Raw genomic sequence first — 24,663 nt, forward strand, 5'->3', positions numbered from 1 at the left:
ATTTTTTCCATGTTTCAATTTGTGCCCACTGCCACTGATCCTGTCTCCATGAAGTCTTGAAGACTTGTCCTGCTGTGAATCCTTCCACTGAAGGGACTGAAGACACCTGTAAAAACTGGTCTTAGCCTTAAGCCTGAACATTACTAACTTACTCTCCTTTCCCAGTCAACATGACATTCCAGACAGTAAGCAGGAGTGCTGGCAAGCTAAAACAACTTTACACATGTAGATGAATACGGGCACTTAAAGAGTTGAGGGAAACAGGTCACAGTTGGAACAAGCTGAAGGTGAGTCACTGGTGTTTCCCCTCAACTGTAAATATGAAACTGTACGCAGTGATAGTGCCTCTTTCTTTCCAACATGCACCTCAGTGATCAGTCACTTTACCTGACAGAACTCAGAACAAGGATCCATGATCTTCTCCTAAAAGATGCTAAGGTATATTCTGCAGAGCAAAGGTGCTAAGGAAATCCGGGCAAGTGTGAAACAGTAGCTGAAAACCCCAAAACTTAAAAAACTCCTTCAAATTCCAATAGTTGAACTCGAGTTTTGTTCCCTTATTTGCATCGTTGATCTTAAGAATTTCAAATTTCAGAATGGAAGTTTTAAACCATATGCAGCTCCCTCATCAGGCCTTTTGTAATCCTCCTTTCCAACCAAAAAAACTACTCCAAGAAGTTTACAACATGAGGCAAGATGAGATTAAAAATGAGATTTCAAACAGCAAAAATTCTGAAGCATGAACACAAGATGTCTACTCAAATTATTCTACATATAGACTATGTTAGGTTTCTTAAAAGATACTGGCTACATGTGCCTTCTCTCTTCTAAGCTTCTCCTGTAACAAACAAAAACATGGAAGTGCAGAAAAAGATTTTGGCTTGACCACATGTTCAAACATGGTCCACATTGTCTATTTCTTTGTACTACCACTTTTAATTTTTTTAAAATGCAACATTTGCAACAGGTAATAAAAATCTTTAAATCCCTGCTTCCAAAGTCTCAGACAGTCTGAGAGCAAAAGCATCCTTTGGTACAAACCAACCTAACAGAACTGACATCCTAAATTTTGCAAAACATGATCCAAAATGCTGTAGAACACTATGATAAAAAGTCCCTATACAACATAATCTATGTAAATCAAACACACAGACTGTTAAAAGTAGCCAATTTTATTCAAATAACATTAGCTCTAACACATAATTACTTTTTCTCAAAAAGGTTACATATTTATGTGCTTTTTAGTCAAATAAACAGATTTCCCCCTACTGCAGAAGTATTTCAATAGAAGCCAGAGTCTTGAGTAGCCCAGTTAGGTGCCTAAAAATGAAAAAATAAGGATTAGAAGAAATTACTGTATTACCTAATACATACTGAAATTTATGACACATTAAGTTAAACAATTCTAATACTGTATATGGATATGAAGTGGGAATGTTGTTAATTAGTGAAGGACACCCTATAAAATTAAAGCAAGTGTTGATATAATAGACACACATACTGTAACTGAGTACAATTACAGTAGAGTCCTCCAAGCTAGTAGCATCAAAAAGGAAAAGTTCTAGAAGATCCCAATATAAATCTATGAATAATTTTCAGCTACACTTTTAAAAGAAAGTAACGGCACACAAGTTTCACATGACTTCCCATTAACAGAATAAACTAGTGCACCACTGCTTGTCCAACTTCCACCAGTATTTCAGCCAAGCAATGAGGAATAAAACGTCTACTATTTAAGCTCCTTTACTGTGTGGTTTGTTCTGACTTTTTTTGTTTGTTTTAAAGATGTATGGCTGGGTCCTTAGCGGACCTCAGAGCCATCCCCTTACAGTGCTGTTCTCCCTCACAGAGCTTCCCATATTGTAATGAGGAGGGAAAAAAAACCAGATGATCTTGTCAACTTTCTCATTTTCACTGGTTCTACTTAAACCTTTCAATGACTTAATTACATTTTCTAGAATTTCACTAAATGGGTTTAACAGTTAGGGTTTTGTACAACTCTTCCTCCATGCTCCATCTTAACCACCATTCATTCTTCTTTCAATACCACATATGCACCTACAATACTTTAGTACAACTTACTTAGAAAAAGTATTATAACTACTTTCATAGGTGTCACACTTCATAATCTGCCCTTTCCTGGTGGTAAAGGAGACCACTCAAAGAAAGCAGAGCAGCAAATGACAGAAACAGTTACACAACAGAAGAAAATCTAATGATGAAGAGAGAGGCTGCAAGAAAGCAAGAACCACCCACTGTCTAAATTCTCACCACGACAAAGTAAGCCTTTTCCAATGTAATTCCTACTATTAGAACTAGAAGTAGGTACACATCTGGTGAATTAAGGCATAGGTTAAGAATTGTACTTAAGTTTATCTCTCACAAAAAAAGACAGCAAGAATTCAGGAAAATGTAACTTATACCAACCTCAGATCTACCACTCTGATTCAGTTTCTTCTCAATGTTCATAGCCAACATTTGACTACGAAAAGACAGGCTTTTGGTCTTTTCAATCACTTGTTGGTAAGGTGAGACTGCATTGTTGCCCATGACTACATGGCCCTAAAACCCAGCAAAGATAAAACAAATTTAACAATTGCTCAGAATGCAAAGGCCTTTAGTGTAATACTCTGCTTTCAGAGCTTTCACAGATCATGATACAGACAAGAGCAAAACACAATAAATGAAATCCACTGCAGTTTATCCAGGAACAGAAAGTTCTGATTTCTATTGTTTTTCTTTGCCCGTGAAGTAAAAGAAATTTAATGAAAAACTCAACAAATTCACTTGCATCCATCTGGCTTTAAAGTGAAAGAGAGTAGGTTTAGATTAGATTACTGTAAGAGGGTGGAACAGGTTGCCCAGTAAAACTGTGGATGTTGCATCCCTGGAAGTCATCAAGGCCAGGATGGATGAGGCTCTGAGCAATCTGGTATAGTGGGAGGTGTCCCTGCAAGGGGGTTCTAACTAGATGATCTTTAAGGTCCTTCAACAAAAACCATTCCACGATTCTACGTACGGTCTTACCAGCTTTGAATCCAATTTGGCATCTAATCGTGCATTTCGAATTAGATTGACAATCCACCTTTCTGCTTCTTCAGGAGTCATATTTAGTTTATCTGCCAACATACTAAAAGATAACAAACTTATTAAATGACAAAAGAGAATCTCTCTGATGTTGGTAAACATAACTAGGGACTATGGAATACAAGCCAAACCAACACAAAATTTGGCACAGTCCAAGATTCAATAAATACTGCAATACCTGGGAAGCTTACTTTCATTGACTGAAATGACTTTAAAACTTACATACATGCTCTCCTGCACATCTCCCACCCCCACTGCAAATAAGAAATTCATATCCTGAAGTATATACTTGCTCCTTCTGAACTACACCATATTGCTTTTGAATCTTGACCAGCACAATTTTCCTGTGTTCCTATTAAAAACTGTCTACACAAACATTCTTGGAAAATTTGTCATTTAAGTAATTTCACTATTAACATAAAATCACCATCACCATAAAAAAAAAAAACCAAAAAAACAACTGCTTTTATTCTTATTTAAATGCAATCAGCAGTCAAGAAAGTATATACTAACTAGTCCAGGAAAATGTTTAGCAAGGAAACTTCACTCTGAAGTTCAGGAACAAGACCCACGAGACAGAGCTTAGTACAGAAGATATGACAGATAAACCATGCTAAAACTTTTTGCAATTTCAAGGAAGGAAGGTGGGGGAGAACAGAGAAAGGAAAATTCTTAAACAAGCACTCTTGTCCAGGAATAATTCCTCCTAATAGTGTTTCCTGTGGCTTTCTAGCTAACTCCTTTAGCTTCCTGCTGGCAGTTGGCTCATACAGGGCATTTGTAACGCTCATTCTTCCATCAGCTTTCAGAAAAAGGTAACAAACATGAGGTAAGGGCTACAGGCATGACTAAAAAGCCAGCTGGCTATGCTGAGTTGCACAAGAGGTCAATTTCTCACCATTTTACAGGATCTTGCCTGATGTATTTTTCTCCACCAGAAAAAGTGATTTTTTTCTTGACAATTACTTGCATCAAGTAAATACTTTATAAACTATCAATTATTAGCTCATCTACCTGGCTGGACTTCTACATACTCTTTTTTATACAGTTGTCTCTCCTATATGGTCTTGATCTCTCACCTTTCTCCCAACTATAAAACAAATTCCATTTTTTTCCATAGATAAACATGAAGTGAATAGAAAAAAAACCCAAAGTAGCTTAACATACTGGATTTACACTGACTCACTTCAGCAAAATAACACAACAAATGGGTAAAAAGTGTTTGAACTTGGCAAAGTAAGGAGAAGTAAAATCCAACTCCAGTTGCTACTGTTCCAGTAGACCTTTTAATCTGAGTTTGAATTAGCAATTGTAAAGGCAGACAAGAGCAGAAGGTATCAGGGATGGAAATTTTTGTGGAATTATCAGTCATCTGGACAGAACATGAGATACTTTAATAGAAAGTAATGTACAATCACTTTATTACCCCTAATCAGTGACGTTAAACATTTGACTTGAAACAAAAGAAACTTTAGACTGAAAGTACATGGGCATGGGTGCAATTCTCAGATTTCTCTTTTAGAAACATTAGTAAGATTTAGATAAAGTAAGTTTCCTTCCAGATGACCACAAGAAAGGCTACTGCCACTACAATGGGGATTAAGCAACCCAATTTTGGGATTACAGTGTGGAACCTCCATTCTTGGAGACAGGGCCTTTATTAGTGGATTCGTGACTAAGCAGCATAATGGAATACTGCTGTGGGACCTGCTCAGAGCTGTAACTGGGTTCATGGGATTAAACCAGATGACTTCCAACCTACAGCACCTACACTTTCCTTTTTCCTTAACAAAGTCCCTGTGAAATTAGAGCAGAAGAGAGCACAGATTTCTAGAGAATCATTCCAATCGAGAAACTATGAAGTATTTTACATTTGTTACTAGCAAATAATTCTACCTTTTCCTATTTTATCTACATTTTACTACTAGCTCAGCTGCTTCAGAAATGGCTTTTTTTAAACTAAAAAGTGTTTTTTGAAATAACATATAGTATATATGGAGCAACACAACAGAAATAACACACTTCTGTATAAGTATTATTTTCCTGCACTTTTATCTGGAAAACTTAAAAATCATAGAATGAAAACGACAGAGTAAAAAGGATGTAGAAACCTATTTTATCTCAACTTGTAGCTTTGAGACTTGCATAGATTTTAAATTTTAATATAAACCAACTGAAGTTGTCAGGTAACAATTATCTTTTAGTGAATAAAGAATAAATCTATTACAAAACTTTATCACATCTTTGACACAAGAGATGATCTTCCTCCAGCACTTGTGGCAACTAGATTCCCTCTTAAGAGTCTCCTTGCAGCCTACACGGAAGCAGCCAGTACCATTCAAAGTGCATGGATGTATAACATAGAGGTATTTTCCTGGTGAAGTAACACTCATGGCCGAAAAAGTATTCCTTATCCTTCCAGAGTGAACGCACTGAAGATGTATCCTGACTACAATTCTGTACCAAACACTTTTCTCCTAACACAGTTAGAACATATATTTAAAACTCTCGAGATATAAAATACATCTTAGCTTCACACAGGTTTGACAGTTGAAGTAATAGTGGCACATTTGGATTTACAAATACATATTAACACCATTAATATTAAGGAAAGGAAGCAATGAAAGTTGTATTATAGGTTACCACTGTTTTTAAAGATTCCTGCTATAATTCAATAAAAATTAAATCAATTATAATGAAGAAATACTATTAGTAGTTACAGAATAGTCAACCATTTCAAGTTACAGCTAATTTTGAATGGCAGTTTTGTCAAAACAGTTGCAAAAATAATTTTTTAAATCATTTCTGTTCCCCTGTTTTATAAGGAAATTCACTTATTTGGGTCATGCTAGGGCTAGTGTTATTTAAGTTTTCATTTACTTAAAAGGCAAGCGTATTGAATTCCTCACATGTTCATATATGAACAAGCCCATCTTGTATATCATTTTGTGTGTGCAGTACAAAAGAAGAATGAAGCATATTCAGCTCTCCAATTAAATACAGGCATATCAAACTAACTAAAACACATTAAGAATTAGCTTCATCTATTACTCCCTATTAAACATGGTATTTCAAACAGCAAACAAATCACAGTGTGATTTGGGACGTATAAACTTTAAATTACAACTGACAAATCAACTATGTCCTTTGGAAAAATGCCAGCTCCCTAGCAGATCTAAGTAGATAAAAAATTAAACAGGCATTTATTTTCTACTTAATATAAGGAATAGCAAGTTTCCCACTAACTATTTTCAAATTCATTCTGCATAGTTAAACAGTACTCATCAAGCCCTGTGTTACAACCATCTAGTTTGGCTCCAGGATTAGCAGTGGAAATCACTTGCAAACAGAGAAATGCAAGAACTATGCCTCAGCCAAACATTCATTTCAACCAAACATTTCAACTGGCTAATTTCTTCAAAAGCAAGTCTGAAATACACTACGAAATACTTAGGCACCTAATTTAATCAGTCCAAATCTAATGATTGTTACAGCTTGCAAAGAAATTTAAGGCTGACATCCACCATTAAAAACAGAATGACATACTGAGAACCACCTCATTACAGATGATTGATTCCATGTGCAATTAACTTACAGATATGTGGTAGGAATATCCACGTCATTCTGAAACAAATGTCTCAACTCCAAATCTATCACTTGCCTCAGAATACACTATAATGCTTATAAAGAAAGGACACTGCTACCTATATTTAGGATTACTCACACATAACAAGGGCAGCCAACTGCAATAAGTTTTGTCATACCTAAAGTTGAGATATCAGCACAAAAAATATGAACTATAAGTAATAAACACTAAATTAATGGCAATCACCTACCACAATTTTGCCATAATGAATTCATTGGTATGTTGCCCACAGTTTACCAATATCTTTTGATACAAGACTTGAAAAATATTTAACATACACACTGCAGAGTCTTTGCTCATTGACTGGAGTCACGTAAGAGAAGGAGACTTCTTAGAAAGACATATAGTCTCTAGTTAAAAAAGCTTAAACATCTAGTTTCATTGGAAACTTGTGCTTGAGTATGTGCAGTATTCACATCACTAAAAAGAATTTGTAAGAAAGAGCAAGACACTATTGGGCTTTATATTCCCCAGAAACTCATCCTTAAGAGATCTATATTTATGGGTTTTTTTCCAAATACTTGTTCAAACCCCCTTTATGCCTAAGTGTGCAGTACTCTGCTTTAAGTGATTTTAGATGAAGCATTAGCCCTCTTATAAAAATGAATATTAAGTATGGAAAAGCTCTGCTCACAGCATGTAGTTCCATTTACTATTAGGACTACATGCTTAAACCCAATACACCACAGCTGGCTAAAACACTCAAATCCACTGTTTCCCATTTACATCAAAGGCACTGACTATTTTAAGCTGATACAAAGGATAAAAAAATATTTTCCAAAGGCAATGAAGACAAACATGTCACCCAGTGACTAAAGATTAAAAGTAGTAAGAATCAGTCCTTTCTCCAACTATACCTATCCATAAAAAAAGCAATCCTTTCAAGAAGTTTGCAATATTAAGACAATTTTCTCTCAAATCCTTTCCTTTGTAATCAGGCAGTGTCAAATCCTTTCCTTAAAGGACTAGATGCACACATTTGCTCTGGATACAAGCTAGTAACAAGACTCCACTGAACTTATCGATTCAACAGCCTTCATTGCTGCTGTCTCAAGGATCTCTGCACTGCTCTCTATCAGAGAGATTTTTATTGCATTCAGAGTTTTTCACTTCACTTTTTCCTTTAAATTAAAAGGATGTGGAAATACGGGGTATGTGGGCAAAGGGCAAGTGGAAAGAGATCTCAAGCATACATAATATATTCCCATTTAGGTTTTTTTAATATATATACAAGAGAGGCATCAGAGCTGATCCATTTGAAAAGTCTGCATTTATAAAATAAATCTGAATAAACGACAGACATATTTGCTAATAACAATTATTACAGCTGAATCACTTTGTGCCACAGGGAATAAGATCCATTGTTTTCTATTTAATTCATTAAAAAAGCAATGTGATTTAATAAATTTCAAAGAACATACCTGTAAGACAGACATGGGTAGCTGTATCTACTAAGTAAAAATATATTTAAGCAATTACTGTATTTGCAATTTGTATTTACTTAATATTAACACTCCACTTCAACATGTGGAATTGAGGTCCAAATGAAGTCACCAGGACTTCGGTGACACTGGGTAGGGAAGTTCCTACTAAATCCAGTACAGATCCCACTTAAAACCATAGCAGCTTTAGCTTGAAAGTACTGCTTGTTGGGGGGGGGGGGGCCCAGGGGTGGCAGAGAAAGGCTGTTTTGAAGTTAAACACAATAATTCAACTCTGAAATATAATTGTATTCAAGTACATCACATCAGAGCTATAAAACTAGAAAGAATACTATCCAAATGAGATTTCAGTTAGGATTTTATCTGATGACTGAATACTTCACTCCTGCAGTTTACACTGTTTGTCAAACTGCCCTCCATGACTGATTTTCTGAACTTAGGAATGAAGACGTTCTCTTACCCAATGCTGATGCACTGATGGATGCGACAGAAAGTCTCAAATATAAAGAGGCGGGCATTCTCAATGAAGTCCTCAAGGCAAGCCACTAAGAAGAAATCATTCACAAGCACCTGCAAGTGTAAGCAGAAAGGGAACATGAGAACAAACATGTGAGTTGAAATTTACTGGTAGACACTGCCAATAACTAAGAGCAGTCCACAGTATACCTAAAAACACTATTGCTATGTTCGAAGATGCAGAGGAAAAGCTATAGATTAGCAATATTTTTCATTGCTTCATTGTTCAGCATCTTACTAAATTTAAATTGCATGCTAACATGATCACTCAGGTCTGACTCAAGGAGAAAGTAAGGTAATAACTCCACTGAAAGTCAAACTCTACTGCTGTCCTAACTCTACTGAAGATCCTTTCAACACAGAATTTGACTCCCTACTCATCTTTCACAACAGAAGGCAAATCTGAGCTTTTCTTCAAGCATTTCTCAAACTTTAATGGAAAACCTGAAGCTCAGCCAAATGCCTGATTACCTATTTGCTTCTTCTTCTAGAACTTCTTAAATATAACATTATTATAACATTAAAGCTGCATCCTTAATGGTAAGTCATGCTTAAGTGTTACAAAATGAGTTGTCAAAAAACACAACAGCATCCAACCATGGATTAAAGTTTATCAGAAAACACTGACAATGGAATCAAACACCACTTCAAACAAATTAGCTGTCCAATGTGAATCTTAGAGGTCTTTACTTAAAGGAAAATGAGTCTTATAAAAATTCTAAGTCTTACTGTTTCACACTCTCTCAGCTTCTTTTGTGCTCCATCAAAATCAAAGTTAACGTACAAGCATTCCACAAACTCTGTGATAGGGTCCCTGTATGTGTAGGATTCCTGTCAAAAAAAATTAGGAACAAAATTTGAAATCAAGGCCATGTGATCACTCAAGTATTCCTTACATTCTTAAAAAAAAAATTAATAGTAGGAACAAGCATTTCTACATCACCTTAAAAAAAGTTGAACTTCCCAATTCCTCTTAGAAGAGCTACATAAGTGTGCTTCCTCCTGATAGTCTAGTTAAAAAACCAGAGGTGTAGTCTCACCTTCAGCATTTAATGCTGCAATCTTTGAGTTGGGAAAGTGTCAAGAGACTAGAGCTGTCTCTGTATCAAACCTCCAAATTTCATAAAATATGATAGAATAGTCTTCCTAAATTCTGATTTCAAAGATGACTCCAACACCAAATCCTTCATACTTTAAACTGAATGATTATTTGATTTTCATGGACAACATAGCTAACAAAAATGCTACTTTCTATACACAAACTACTTCAATTTATTTCGGCATTACAGAAGTTACTCAACTTTCTCAGTTACCAGGCAGAGGCAACACTATATCTATATACAATTGTGTAAATTCAGATGTAATTGAACATCCCCTTAAGTGTTTCTCACGCATATTTTAAGACAGCTTAAATCATTATCTATCAATATCTGCTTTAGCATACAGTAAGATCAACAGATTAAGGGAATTCCTAAAAGAGATTTTTTTTTTTTATGGATCGAAGTTATTTTTTTCTTACCCAAAGAATTGTATTTACAATCCCAAATTCAGCTTTACATGTAAATGTTTTTCACATCAAAATTACACTTAACCATTATTAACATCCACTTTGCAAAATTGTCTTAGAATGAGCATCTCTTAAATTCAATAAACAACAAAATGCTTACCTATCAGTTCAATACTTGCAAAGATGTTGCAAGTATAAACAATCTTTTACTACTACTAGAGCAGTACCACATAAGTTATTTCCCATCTATAAAACCTCTATCACATCATGATTTAATATCATGAATCATACAGAGTAGGTGAGTACTAAGAAATCTGATAGATTTCAAAACCAAAGCCCAAGCTGATATTTTCAAAAGGAATACCCTAATAGTGTGCAAGATTAAACATAAACAAGAAGTTGTAAAATGTTACTTACTTCAAGTATTAGAAATTCACATTATATTAGAAGCTCAATGTTACAATCAGATTTTAGATAAAAAGTTGAGTCATAACACTTAACACTCATTTACTGCTTCTTATGCTACTTTTTGTACACTAATGGTTAAAAACAGATTAAGTTGTGACTAAAATTTGATCTTTGCATTGATTGAGTTTTGCATAGGTAGTTTCCCAAATGCCTGATGTGATTATAATTGACTGCTAGCCTGTAAAAACTGTACTGTCACAGATAAAAATCTGGGCCATAACCCTGTTGATTGCTACCAAGCAACTCTTTTACTGCTCTTCTCTGTATCTCAGTCTTCATGAACCTTTGAAGTTTCATGAAACAGAACCGTTTTCAAGAGAATGCATGTGAACTCAGACCAACACAGACAATGCAGTGGTTTTGAAATGTAAGAAAGAACCCTTATTCATACAACAGTTTTTCATACAGATGACTGAAAACGAAGAATCAGATCCAAACCCATTTCACATCTCACTGAATTTTCTGCATTTAATCCTATAGAAAGAAAGAATTGAGTGCATACACTGCTCATGTATATGAAAGGAGAAAAAAACTGTTCCGTCCTCCTACTGACTGATACGCATTTTACTTCAGCAAGGACTTTAATTGACAAAAAAAAAATCAAAATACCTCAAATCCTAACCCAGGTTTATTATTAGAAGAAAGTTATCATGAAGTCTCCTTAATAAAGAGGCAGAAAATATCAGATACTGCAGTCCTTACCTGCTGAATAACCTTGACTAGATCTTTCAGCACCTGTCTACGTTTACGAACATCCTTATTTGTTATGACTGCAGTAGTCAAATATCTGAGGATATGTGGGCACATTGTCTGAATTGCATTGAGATACCTAGAAAGAAAAAACAGATTCAGAACTCAAAGGTACACTGAAGCTTGCTGATGACACTAAAATGGGAGGAGCTGTTAACTCCTCAAAGGCAGAGAGGCCCTGCAGAAATCAGAGGGCTAGACAATCACCAACTGTATTAAGTATAACAAGGGCAAGCATCAGATTCTGCCTCTGGAAGAGGGCAACACTGGATCTATGTACAGACTGGGGAATGAGAGGCTGGAGAGCAGAAAGGCATCTGGGGGTCCTGGTCAAGAAGTTGCCTATGAATCACAGTGTGTCCCGGCAGCCAGGAAGGCCAGCTGTGTCTTGGTGAACATCAGGCACAGCATCACCAGCTGGGCAAGGGAGGGGATTGTCCTGCTCTGCACTGGGGCAGCCTCATGTTGGTACTGTGTGCAGTTTTGGGTGCCACAACATAACAAACATATCTAGCTATCAGAGAGCATCCAAAGGAGAGCAACAAAGACTCCTAGATCTACATGTAAGTCAATCCTCTCACAAATAGATACAGTGTTTCAATTCTCATTTTTAGTCTCGATTTCCCTCAAGAATCTTTCTAAATAGATTTTTCAAAAATCAGAATAAAACAATACCTTCACCCCTGCAACCCTAAGTTCAGCAAGCTTGCATATTCATCGTCTGCCTTCAATTTGATTTAAAGACCCCCCATATAGTACAACACAACTTACTGTGGCTGATACAGAAAAAGGTCAATGATGTTGTCTCTCCCTTTAGGATGATTAAAAAACACGAACAGAGACCAGTGGATGAGCCATGTTCTTTGCTGAAGAGACTGCAGCGGAGAGCTGACAGACTAAGAGAAAATGTAACATTCGTTCAAGTCAAACACAACACAAAGTTTGCTTTAATACTAATCCACAGAAACCTTGTAATTGCTCAAAATTTTGTGATTTTGCATCAGCTCCTTGTAACTGTCATCACTCTCAGGCTAAGTTTGACCTCCAGCTTTTTTTGTCATCTCAATGATACATCTACTGTAAGTTATAAGCAAGATAACTTCTCCAGTATATTCCAAATTGTTTGCTGAAATTTGCCTTTTGTTTACGGCAAAACAGAGATTTTAGCTAAGACCACCACACTAACCTAAGTTACCTCCCTTTTTAATTCTGAATTTTGCTCCTTGTAGTCCCTCTTCAGATGTGATCTGAGAAACAACTTGACTTCTTTACCTTTTCTGTTTTATTTCCTTTCTAAATCTCACCAGATTTTTTTTTTTTGCCATAGACCCTCAGACAATGATGGAACTCTACAATCACTTTCAGCCAAAAAAAAAAAAATTAGTTATCTTTATTTAAATCTGCTGATAATGGACAAACAACGGTCCAGTTCCAAGTCCCTGTATTAGCTCCAAATTTCAAAAGCACTTCCAACAGACTGCAAAACAACACACTGAGGATGAATCATCACTCCAAAGAGCATGACAACAAACTGCTATGATTCTACCCCAAAAAAAACCTTGGAGTTTTATGAACAAGTCAAATAGTCTATCATAACCATACAGAATCATACAGACAAAATTACAGAAGAAAATTTGTTAACACTAATTATCTGCCACACAAAGAATGATTGAGGGACAGAAAAAAACCTCTGGTTTTTCAAGACTGGTTCAAGAGAGTAAAACTTTCACATCTTAGATATGGCCAGTGAAGCTCCACAAGCAAGGAGAAGACTCAGAGGTCCCTAATGCCTTCATTTGCTCTGAATTAGTACCACAGCCCCACTCTCCCCTTAAGTTCTTGGTACTCATCTGAACTCAGAAGAGTTTTCGTCAAGAAAGCTGAATTAGCTGAAAACTCTTTCCAAATACAAACTATCTTGCATTTTCTGTCAAAAATGCTGTCTTCATGAGATAAAAACATGGTTTATTTACATGCATTTTATTCTTTACAGAAAATGAATAGTACCAGTATCTGAAATTAAAGAACAATTTCACACAACGATACCTTGCCCTCAAACACATCCTTAAGATTTTTTTATTGGAAATATATTTGAAAACATAGACGAGAATGTAAGGTGTTAAGAGGCAAGCAACTTGAAAGAGAATGTTTCACTATTTCTTCACAAGCATCCTTCAACTCTCCCCCACTGCCAATATGAAAGTATCAAGTGAAAAGGTGGTAACCTACTCCTAAATAAGACTGCAAGTGATTTATAATAAAACTTGAGTACTAGCATGTCTAACCTCTCACCTTGCTAAGATGTCCAAGATTTTACTTACATTATTATCTATTGTCTCCTTTAGTCTTGTGAGATCTTCCATGGCTGCATCCCAATTCTGCATCAGGATTTCAGATGCAAGTTTTCCCCAAAGAGAACTCAAAGCATTTCTGTCTGTTGCTGGAACCTATTTTCAACAATAGCAAAAAAGTCACACTCTTAGTATTTTTTTTTAAATTACAAAAGATATTTTCTGGCAGTATTTTTTATTTGCAAGACATCAGTTTTGCATAGTCTAACTCTCCAAATTAAGTGCGCTTTTTTTTTTTTTCCCCCAGAAAAGCAGTTTAGGTACAGAAAAAAAATCAGTAGTAAAATTTCTTACGCAGAAACTAGGAAACCCTGTCAAAGTAAGACAAAGATGCATACTGCTGCAGTTTAAGTTTAAAAAAAAAAAAAAAAAAAAAAGGCTGAGCATCAAATTTCTTTTGTGGGTTTTTTTTTTTGTTTCACCATACAAAAATGCTTCTAAACTAGTAAAACAAGGTTATTACAAGGCAGGTTCCTAAAGAACTCATAATAGTAGGTGACCACCTTCAAAGAGCTAGCATTCCTAACTCTTTCTGCTAATGTCTTGCCCAGAAGTGTACTTGTTATAGAAATGTCCAGTGGAACTTGGCAGCAGTGAACCTATTTCCTGGAAGGGCAGTCCTAAGGTCAAGCTGTGTTAGTTTTACACAGGAATGAGTTGCACCATGTCATTCACAATATCATATTCTGTTCTCAGACTGGTTACAATAGTTCTTTCACTGACTATGCTTCATCACACAGAACTTTTAAACAAATCTTCTCCCATCAGAATTAGTAACAGAAGTCCTGTACTAAGCTATTACCAGCACAAAATCAGTACTTCATTTTTTGAGATTAGTTACTTGACATACAAGAACATAATGCTATGCCCAGAAAAAAGGCATGAAGAATTAAGGACAGTTGCCCACAAAACTACATATGTAACTTTCATTTTCCCCCTTGGCACATAAAAAGAACCTTTAACACTGAAAGTCAGCTTTAGCATCAAAATTTAGACTAAGAATTCAACTCATTCCTACTTTAAGCCCTATTCTTCTGATTAAAGATACATTTTCCAATTTTTCTTCTTTAATTACAGCCAATTACAGAAATTATTGTGGTTTCCTCTTGCAGTATTTCAGAGAGTTAAGATTACTTTTAGATGGGAATAGAAATCAGCAAGAAAAAAGCACCCACGTATGAACCACTGCATGTTTTCAGCAATCACTGCACAGATCTATGAGATACTGACTTACAAACTGTGTACCTTCCAGGCAACCACGGTGCCAGTTTAGCAGATACTTAGTTGAGAAGGTTCACATGCTCTGTGCTGGCTCCAAATCAGTTAATTATAAGTAGCTATTCACAATAACTGCTTTTAGGTACTGCAGCTGCTCTAGCTACATTATCTGGATTTTCAAGTTAGCTTAAATTTCCATTTGTTAGTAAAGCAGCACATTCACTGACTACCAACAATAAATTTACTGTGCTGAGATTCTTACTAGACATCAAATCTTTATTCTCAAAATTCACTCCCACCAGTAACAAATGATATGAATTATAACAACATGAAAAGAGTTGCTTCAGAGATGATGGATCTGGTTTTATATTTATCATCTGAGCTGTCTACATTTTGTAGGGAGATGATTTATACTCTTAAATCCATCACAGAATTCAAGAGAAGACAGATGAGAGTTCAGGTAAGAAGCTGGCAGTTCACCATTACCACCAATTACATTCAATCCACCTGCAAGCTTTTCACTGCTGTTGACTACATCTGTGCACAAAATCAAGTATTCATAAAAACAAGTATTCATTTCACTGTATTCTATAATTAAATGTTACAAGACCTACAAATTTAAAGAACAATTCTGAGCTCTACTTGAAAATAACAGAATTGCTGAACAATAGTAATGATTATTAACAATTACTATCAACTTCAGTGTACAGTAATTGCATAAAAAATCTCAAAAGTATTATATTCTAAGAGTTAAGACAGACAATTTACTGGGTTAAATATTTCATTAAAAAAATACCCAACAAGCAAACCATAAAACTATCCCCCCCCCCCATCAACAACCAATCAAAACTTACCAGAACCCTAAAGAAGTAGAGATATTCTGCAGCTCCTGAGTAGTTACCACACTCATACTGGAATTTTGCATACCTGTAGAGTGTATCTAGGTACTCCTGCCTAAACTGAAAAGGAATACAATAAAAGCTTTTATTCACTAGGGAAAAAAACATGCTGTCACAAGCCAATTTTAATAGTAGAATGAGCTTTGAAATCTGTAGCTTTTCAAAAGACATTGTACATAGGAAAAGACAATAGAAAACTATTATACTCTCAACCTATGCTGTGGAATGAAAGATTACACCAACACTGGAAAAAGGTGAAATCTTGCATTACATAGTAAATCACACCTAAGTTATATAGGTGCAGCTAGCATTAAGTTTCAGCTTTTTTTTTGTTTGTATAAAAATTAAAAGTTCAAAGGCTTAAATATGTTAGTATTAGGAATTCTGCCTATTAGCTACATTGACAGGAGATGGAACAAAATGCTAGGCCATACTTGGTCAAAGTGCTGTCAGCTGTGAGGGAAGTTGGGTGGACGTACTTAGAACTGAACTCCAGCACCTAAAACACTTACCCCATGCTTCTCAGCTAAATAGTCAAACAGCATCCGACCATCTCTATAATAAAAGGATAAAAAGTGCTGTTTTTACAAAATAAATTCATAGCCACCATGCAACAGTACACAGTGCAATTTTAAAGGTAAAACACAAGAAACTGAGCATGAATTTAAAGTCATTCATCCACTTGTCCAAAAGCACAGTCATCTATTACTAAAATGTCATGAAGTTTCAAAACCTTAAAATTATTTTAATTTTAAACAATGAATGCCACCTGCAACAATAACTACAGTTAAGAAAGGGTGGAAGGTTGTTTTAAATTAGATAGCATCCTTAGCTTTCAGTATGAAAGTTAAATTCTGAATTAGGGCTCTTCCCACTCTCATATTCCAATTCCAGAGCAGTTACTCTAGACAGCCTTGATTTGAAGAGGAGATGGGAAAAAACGGCAAAAACTAAAGTAAACAGAAGTAGAAAGGAAACGTATCCTACTGTTAGCACTGAGACAGAGTGGGTCACAGGAATATCTCTACCACAGTGAATATCTGCAGAGCACAGAACCATAAAAAATGATCATACTAGTAAGTTCTAAACATCTATGATCGTGAGATTACATCTCTGAAGATTCTTTTTTATTTAACGTTAATACTAAAAGAACAAGCAGTATTACCTAGATCAAAGAGAAGTTTAAGCCTCCAGAAGGCAAGCTGTAAATTCCCTGGGACAAAGATACAGTAAAAACTGTATGCAAGGGAGTATTTTCCTATTTACTCTGAAATCAACTGCAAAGATGCGAGTTTGTTCAATTAGAACTTATGGTACAAGATTCTGCAGGGAAACGGCAAATTGCCAAATGAGCCAAGAATGACAATCCCCAGTCATACCTGTGAAAGCAATTAAATAATCTCATTGATTTGTTCCAGTAAAACATACTTTAAGGATGAGGAAAACTGAGTACGGCTCTGTAATTTTAAAGTCAATGTCCACCAATGGTAGCTTAGAGAAGTGGAATGTTTTGGCTTATTCTTGAAAGAACTTCTACCTGCAAAATCTCCTTTACACTTTATTTCCCAGACTGAGATATTCCAAACTACGTCACCACAGATCAAAAGCCATGTCTAAAGTCGTGATAATATGCAGCTATCTGAATTTGATACAGATTCAAAATCACCAACAGAAATTCTCAAAAGTTCTTCCTATTATCTGCAGCACACTACTCAGGTCTAGACAGATGGACATATTTCAGCCCAATTCTACCCATTACAACCCAAATAATCTGGATTAGAGCTACTGCCAAGCCAATAACCAAAACTAGAACTTCTGAGCTGTGAAGTTTCCAGACATTTTATAAACACAAATCACATACCAGTTCTAAAACAGAATTTGCTGCATATGAATAGTAGGGCTAATAGTCTATAGTGTTAAGCAAGTTATATTCCATGCATTTACTGACTGCATCTCTTGCTCCCAAACAAGGCATTTCCAATTTGAAGTACATACTGTTGAAGAAGTCTGTGAATCAAAAGCCAAGTAACAGAGCATATATCCCACAAAATGCTAGTATTTTAGTAACAGTTTTCTAAGGCTAATTATTATTTAAAAACTGGCTAAAAGCAAAGCAAGAATTGGACAAGATCTCTGTATGTTCAATTAGATTTGAATAGTTGTGGAGGAAGACTTTTTTTAAGATAGGCTCAATTGTCATAGTAACTGGGACTTTCAAAGCTGTACCTTCAAAAGCAAGTGGCTCCTGGCTTTGCATAATCACAAGTCATAAACAAATGCCATTTCTTTTCTTTATGTAATTATCTGACATGAACATCCATTCTGAAATCAGATAAAAAGGCAGCTTACTTAGTTAACAATATTTTTACAGCAGAAGCTTAAGTACGTCTGGTGAGATCAGGATTGAAAATAAGCTTCTCCTGACATGCTGCAAAGCTTACAGATTTCATGATTCCTTCTGACATCTTGTTTCATGTGTGCATTGAGACACAATACACTGCACCTCACCACTTCTGCACTGACCAAGATTTAAATTAATCTATTACAAATTCTGAAAACAATGCAAAGAGTGGAAAAAAGAACAGAGGCAACAAAAAAAGGATGATAATGTGTATTTGAAACAGAGTAAATTCTAATCAAGTTCCTCTCCCTTGAGGGACCCATATTTTTCAGGGGGTTTGTTCCCAAACAAAGAAGATTTTTGCAGACTAGGAAGAAGAGTTTGTACATTCAATACTTTTCTAAAAGGTTCCAGAAGTAATGTTACAGCCTTCCATATCAGTGGATGCAAAAAGCCTGCCAACAATACACCCAAGTACAGGCATCACCTTGAAATTCAAGTTGAGCCATAGGTTCTCTGTCTGATACAGTACGCTCTACTTAAAATTTTAGAGCAGGTAAGGCTGAAGAAGGTACCCAAGTAATATTCCAGTTTGTCAGACACATTTACAACAGCAATAACAATGTTTCCTATGTAAAGGAAACAAGGAGTAATTTATGCCAAACAAATACCTGCCCAGCTCTCTGCTGAAGGGGCAGTTACTCCTCAGTGACTACAGCTAAACTCTCCTACAGAGCCCAATTCAAGCTTAACCATGGTGAAACTCTGATAGACCTTAGATACGATAGTGCAGACAAACTCATTCTACTTTAATTACTCCCATAAGAAAATCTAGAAGAAATTGGACACATCTTTAAAAGACTACTATGAGCACTACCTTACACCAACAAGTTGGAACAATTTGGGCACGGAGCAAGCAAGCAGGAAAAGGACAGAACACCTTAAAGAAATACGTGCTCTGAGGCTGAAAGGATGCTCATCCTCCAGGCCTCCCAGACTAGTATGACACTCCATAATCTATTCTGGAAGACAGAAAAGAGAATCTGAACTACTTTAGCCCATATTTTCCCTCAAAAACCCCTAAAGCCAATCAAACAAAAAAGCCCCTGTGACTGGACTGCACTGGATCATGACTGTCACTTGTCCCAAGTTGATTCACAAATATTAGAAACAATAGATGTCTTTTGCACAACACGTAAAAGCACTGAAAAGAGCAAGCTGTCCAGCAATTTCGATTACCTGACCACAAGCACTACTTAAATACTGTCTGTAAATAAAAATGTCTTTCTTGCAGTCACTGAACAGAAAGCATTTCTAGCAGCAACACTTGAGAGGTACCAACAAGCCATCCTGACAAATTATGGTAGAAATTACCTAGTGGACTGCATTTGCCTCGTAGTCTCTGGATCCTCAAACATCTTGACAATAGGTTCCGTTTCAGCCTGAAGCTGCTTCAGCTGCGCAACAACAGTTGTTCTTTTCTCACGCAAAGCTGAACACACAAACAAAAAGACTTTAATATAATGCTTTAAGTTTTTACATGAACCAACCTGTAATTTCATGGTGCTGACACCTAAACACATCTTCCCAATTCCTACCTCACTTGTCCTCTCAGTCAAGTCTCAAACCCAGCTGTATCTAATAATTCTGTAACTTAGTAAAAACTTCTAACATTTGGTTCTTTTCCTCCAGTGTGGAAGCCACCAGAGAGCAGGTACAGCTGTAGCAGAGTCTGCATTAGACAAAGTACCTTCAGGCTTTCAATAAGGGAGAAAAAACTTTTAACTAAGTTCACTTATTCCAAATAAACTTGGAAAAAAGTAAACAGTCTAATGATACCACAAAGATTGGTTTTCTTCTGACTGATGACCAGGTTCTGAAAGAACATTTATAGAGTACTTAACTAAAACTGACAGGAAAAATATTCAAGCAGCTCAACCTGCAAAATTATGATTCTGAACACTCCGTGTTTAATGGAAGCATTAAGCCCTTTACGAAAAATTGAAAGGAAATTGAGCTACCAGTTTTAGGGTGATTATTTTACACAGACCCCAAATTCCTCACCAAGTGCTAGCAATGCAATAAAATGAAGACTTAAACAAAACTGAGAAAAGTGTACACATTAAAAAAAAAAAAAGGAAAAAATCACCCTCACATTGGCTATGTGACCCAAGAAACATGGGATCAGAGAAGCCAAGACTAAATCCCAGGAGATAAATCCAGGAAACTGTGAAAGCGAGCCACACACCAGAACACTCAATGCCACGGTGAACACAGCTGACATTTCTTTAACGATTTGACTACACAGGTACTTGAACAGGATGCCCAAGGTGGCTAACACCATAATGGTGACTCAACCTAAATATAAGAACAACTTGCCTGACAGGAAGTGTTCCAATAAGGAGAAATTATCTCCAACTTCAGTTGACTCTTGAGATTATAAAAGAAGGGGAAACAGATGGAAAAAAAAAAAAAAACATTCGGTTGACTTACTAAGAATACGAAAATGTTTTCCTGCGACATCTCCTGGATGTGTAATTGTAAGTTGATCTCATGGAAGACAAGACAAAACAACTATAAATTGTGCAGGGACATTTCTAATTATAACTGTGTAAGTGAACTTAGTTTTGAGTACTTTAAAAAGTGAAGTCTTAAAAAGGAATAGCGTAAACTACTAATGACACCAGTGATTCCACAAGTAAGAACCACCTGCCCATACACACATTGTGATAAGCACTAATACATGAAGATGACACATACCAGAGAGATCTCAAAAGTTAAGGCCTCTGCATAGGAAGCAGTGCAAGTAAGCACCCTGAACAATGGACTCCGTGTGAAAGAACTAGCTCTGCTTATGTTAACTGAATGAAAGCCACAGATCAAACAAAAAAACCCACCAAAAAATACCCCAATGACAATAACAAAACAACACCCTGCCAAACTGATGATATAAAATCTTAAGAGATGTAACGTTTTTCTTATACTCTTTTCAAACAAGTGTGGAAATTGCTGGTCTTCAATGAAGGCAGATCTCCAAGGGAGCAAATTCATTCAATTTTCTTGCAGCTGTGACCTTATGAAGTTATACTCTTAGGCAACCTGCTTAAGTAACTGCCTATAATCAGAATTCCAAAGACACTGGAGTAGTTACTTTGCGGAAGTCTGCTAGAATCACTATTTCTTGTGTTGTTTACTACTTTAGTATTTTACTCCTTATTTACTACTGATAACAATAATATTCAACAGTTCAAAAAGGCTGAAGCAGGGAAAGAAAGAGGAATACCTATTCAGCTTTGAGATTTTTTATAGCCCTGAGACAGCCTAATTTTTTTAATCAGTAGACCTGTTAAGTAACCTAAAGGTGAAGCTATTGTTACAACTGTTTCTTAGATTACAGAAGTGAAACCCTCTGGTACTCATTACATGTTGTAAGCCCCACATGTCATGGTACATTTGCCCGTAACATCTAGTGCTAGCACAGACTTGGTCAAAATATTGATTTCAATGTCCGTAAGTCTATCAGTTCTCTTCTTCCAAAGAGGCAAGTAGCCATCTCTGCAGTTTCAAGAGCCTGAGAAGAGCAAGACCCAGAGGAAGAACGGAACAGCACCCAAGTCTCTTCCTCCTAAGGTGCAGGCAAAGTAGACTGTAGTCCCAATTGCTAAGAAAAAGGTGAGGAATTCCCCAACATGAAAAAGATGAAGAAACAGGGAGACAGTGGATATTGAAAGACTATGTCAGGAAGAAACAAACAAAACACTTGACCCATTAAAAAAAAAAGAACTGGAAAAAAAAACTTAAAATCAAAACACCCATGAAGGATAGAAATTAGAGAAAGCCAGATAATCTAATTTTATCACCATTCCCAAATGGTCCTCAAGATGATAGAAATGTAAGCAATAAACGAGAAAGTTATTAAAATCACAGATAAGATAGTAAGAGATCATATTCATTACAATCTTAAATTTATTTTCTTCTAGAGAAGCAGCAATTTTTATATTGACAGAACTAAGGAAAACACACATTTTCAAAAACACCTTTCTCTCTCCAAAGTCTAAAACTCAGCCACAGACAGAGAGACTAATGGAATTACTTACAATGCAACTCTTGTCTTAACATAATGGATGCTTTAAAGAAAAAGTCACCAAATGACACCAAATCATTGTGCAATAGTGTTTGACAGATGAAAAGCTAGCACAACTCCTTTAAAGTACCTGAAATTACCAAATCAGCACTGAAGTACTTAAGAGGTCACTCAAAGGTTAAGTTCCTGACAGACCAACAAATCCAAACTTCCCAGGATTAGGGCATTCTATTTGTCTCAGTATTGCACATCCTTTTGGTAATGCTGAAGTTAAACAAAATTCTAGTTTTTGAATGCAACAAGCAAATTACCACTAGTTATTCATTATTTTATATAGAAAGGTTGCAAAACGAGTTTTACATTTAAATGAGCAGCTTACCATGAGGAATTTCATCAGAATAAAGATTTTTGTACACATCCATAGCAAAATCCACCATGTTGGTATCACTAAGGAGATCCAGTTTTCCTTGGAGTAGCTCTTTTTCATTGTATATCTGAAACAGGAATTATTAACAGATTCATTCCAATAGTGTTAAACAGCTTCAATTCATATTATGTAGTTACTTTTATGGCACAGTTTATGGACTTTTGTACAATTGAATTGTTTTAAATATCAAATCTCGCAGCTCTATCATTAGGAGTACTTACTATAAAGTCCCTCTGCATTTTCAGTCTTGGCAAAACATCAAATCTTGCCTGCTATATATGAAAGCAGGTACTTCAAAAACTAATTAGAATTCAACATCACTAATCTCTTAACAGGAAAAGTAATTCCTACTGCAAAATTATATATATATGTATATATGTTTTAAAAAATAATAAAACTTTCATAATTTTTTTTTAAAAATACAGAATACTTTCCACAAAATAAAATGCTGAACACCATGGACTAGTTAAATTACTTAAAGTGGATCTCAGAAGAGACGCACAAGATTAAGTTTATAATTTAATTGTAGTGCAGTTTAATCTAATGTATGTTGCTAGGTCTATAGCATAAGAATAAATTTAGAGTGGCTATGTAATTGGATAGTGTGCTTTTCAACTTCTCAAACTGTTTTTTAGAGTTCATATCCATAATTCAGCAGTGAGTTGCAAAACACTGCTAGGTGCTGAAGATGTAGGTGAGGGCCAAATCCAGTATATTCCTCAACAATGCATTTGCACAAGAGCTGTATTACAACTCACCACACCACATTTGTGGACATCTCAGATATAGAATCTGTAGAAGTTCTAATTCAGCTCTGAACATCGTGCTGTTCAAAATTAACACTACAAAATTAACTGTTTTAACTAACTTCAGCTGACATAAAAATGCTAATGTAAAAATGCCCCCAAGATGACAGACATTAAGCAAAATCCACATGCTAGACATGACAGCTGCTTAGGTCAAGTTGTCTCAATGTATGCATGGTTAATCAGTTCATTTCTGAAGGCTAAAATAAGACCTATTTTAAATTCAAAACTTACATAACTTTACACATTTTGCTCCCATTTTAGAATAGTTTAGACTGGTGAGAGTCTAAAGTGCCTGAAGCACTCGTCTGAGGTATCTTCAGCATTAGTGGGTTCTTGTAGCAACATAACTTAAAAATATTTGTAAGACGACTAACAAGGGATAATTCCATAGGGGCTTATATTTGGTCCCAACACAATTTCGTGATAACACGGGTTTCAAATTAAAATTAATTAGTATCAGTGGCGTAACCCCACAGACCGCCCTGAGCTCCGGCTGCGGGACGGCCCGAGCACTAAGAGCAGCAGGGCTACAGAGGGGGTCCCACGCTGTGGGACTGCGAACTACGCCTACAGGGGAGAACTTCGGCTTCTCCTTTCTCCGAATATAGGTGAGGGAAATACACTACACCAAATCCGAGGAAGAAGAAAGTACAGGAATTCTGTGCCGCCTCGCAAGCGAGGGGCCGAGGAGCTGCGCGGCGTGATCAAGGAGCGGCTCCCTCAGGCCTCCTCTCAGCTCCGCTCCCGTCCCTCCTTGGGCAGCCCCACACGCTTCGCCCCTCGACCCACGCGGCACAGGAACCCCAAGCTCCTCCCTACGGAGTCTCCGAATCCCTCACGGGCCGCGCCCGGCCCGCGCAGTGCCCAGGCCCACGGGACGAAGCCCCGGCCGCGGCGCGCCCAGGCCCATGGGAAGCACCGGCAGTTGGCAGCAGGGCCTGACACTTTCCCGCTCCCACCGCCGGCTTTCCCACCCTTAGGAGAAACACGTACCTCCTTGACGGAGAGGAATTCCAGCAGCGGGAAGACCAAGTGCCGGTCCAAGAAGTGCGCGATCCTGGTGGTCAGGTCGTACTCCGCCATCTTGGCGCCGGGAGAAGGGAAAGGCAGAGGCGCGA

General features: G+C 36.6%; 1 protein-coding gene across 2 annotated transcripts; it reads right to left on the bottom strand.

The window, feature by feature from the left end:
* Positions 1-1,151: 1,151 nt before the first annotated feature.
* On the bottom strand, positions 1,152-24,661 carry EIF3E (eukaryotic translation initiation factor 3 subunit E). 2 transcript variants are annotated; one of them, XM_019289294.2, is made up of 14 exons: positions 24,539-24,661; positions 22,689-22,803; positions 20,719-20,775; positions 19,600-19,717; positions 16,397-16,439; positions 15,840-15,944; positions 13,738-13,863; positions 12,188-12,312; positions 11,369-11,495; positions 9,421-9,522; positions 8,636-8,745; positions 3,028-3,130; positions 2,428-2,562; positions 1,152-1,320 (listed from the first exon to the last, which is right to left on the bottom strand). In XM_019289294.2, exons 1-14 carry the CDS (start codon positions 24,626-24,628, stop codon positions 1,282-1,284), a joined length of 1,395 nt encoding a protein of 464 aa, XP_019144839.1. In that variant the 5' UTR covers positions 24,629-24,661; the 3' UTR covers positions 1,152-1,281. The 2 variants fall into 2 exon arrangements, with proteins under 2 accessions (XP_019144839.1, XP_010403156.1); XM_010404854.3 differs by lacking the exon at positions 20,719-20,775 and having other exon boundaries at positions 1,157-1,320; positions 24,539-24,660.
* Between the last annotated feature and the right edge of the window lie 2 nt (positions 24,662-24,663).

The sequence above is a fragment of the Corvus cornix genome, chromosome 2 (assembly GCF_000738735.6).
Source record: "Corvus cornix cornix isolate S_Up_H32 chromosome 2, ASM73873v5, whole genome shotgun sequence".
Taxonomy (NCBI): Eukaryota; Metazoa; Chordata; class Aves; order Passeriformes; family Corvidae; genus Corvus; species Corvus cornix.

Excerpts from the sequence above, each read along its gene's own strand:
- EIF3E (XM_019289294.2), bottom strand. The coding sequence starts at position 24,628 with ATGGCGGAGTACGACCTGACCACCAGGATCGCGCACTTCTTGGACCGG. Across the intron at positions 16,440-19,599 it reads AGGCAAATGCAGTCCACTAG|AGATGGTCGGATGCTGTTTG; the intron begins GTAATTTCTACC and ends CTTTTATTATAG. Across the intron at positions 8,746-9,420 it reads AGCTGAGAGAGTGTGAAACA|GTGCTTGTGAATGATTTCTT; the intron begins GTAAGACTTAGA and ends TTACACTTGCAG.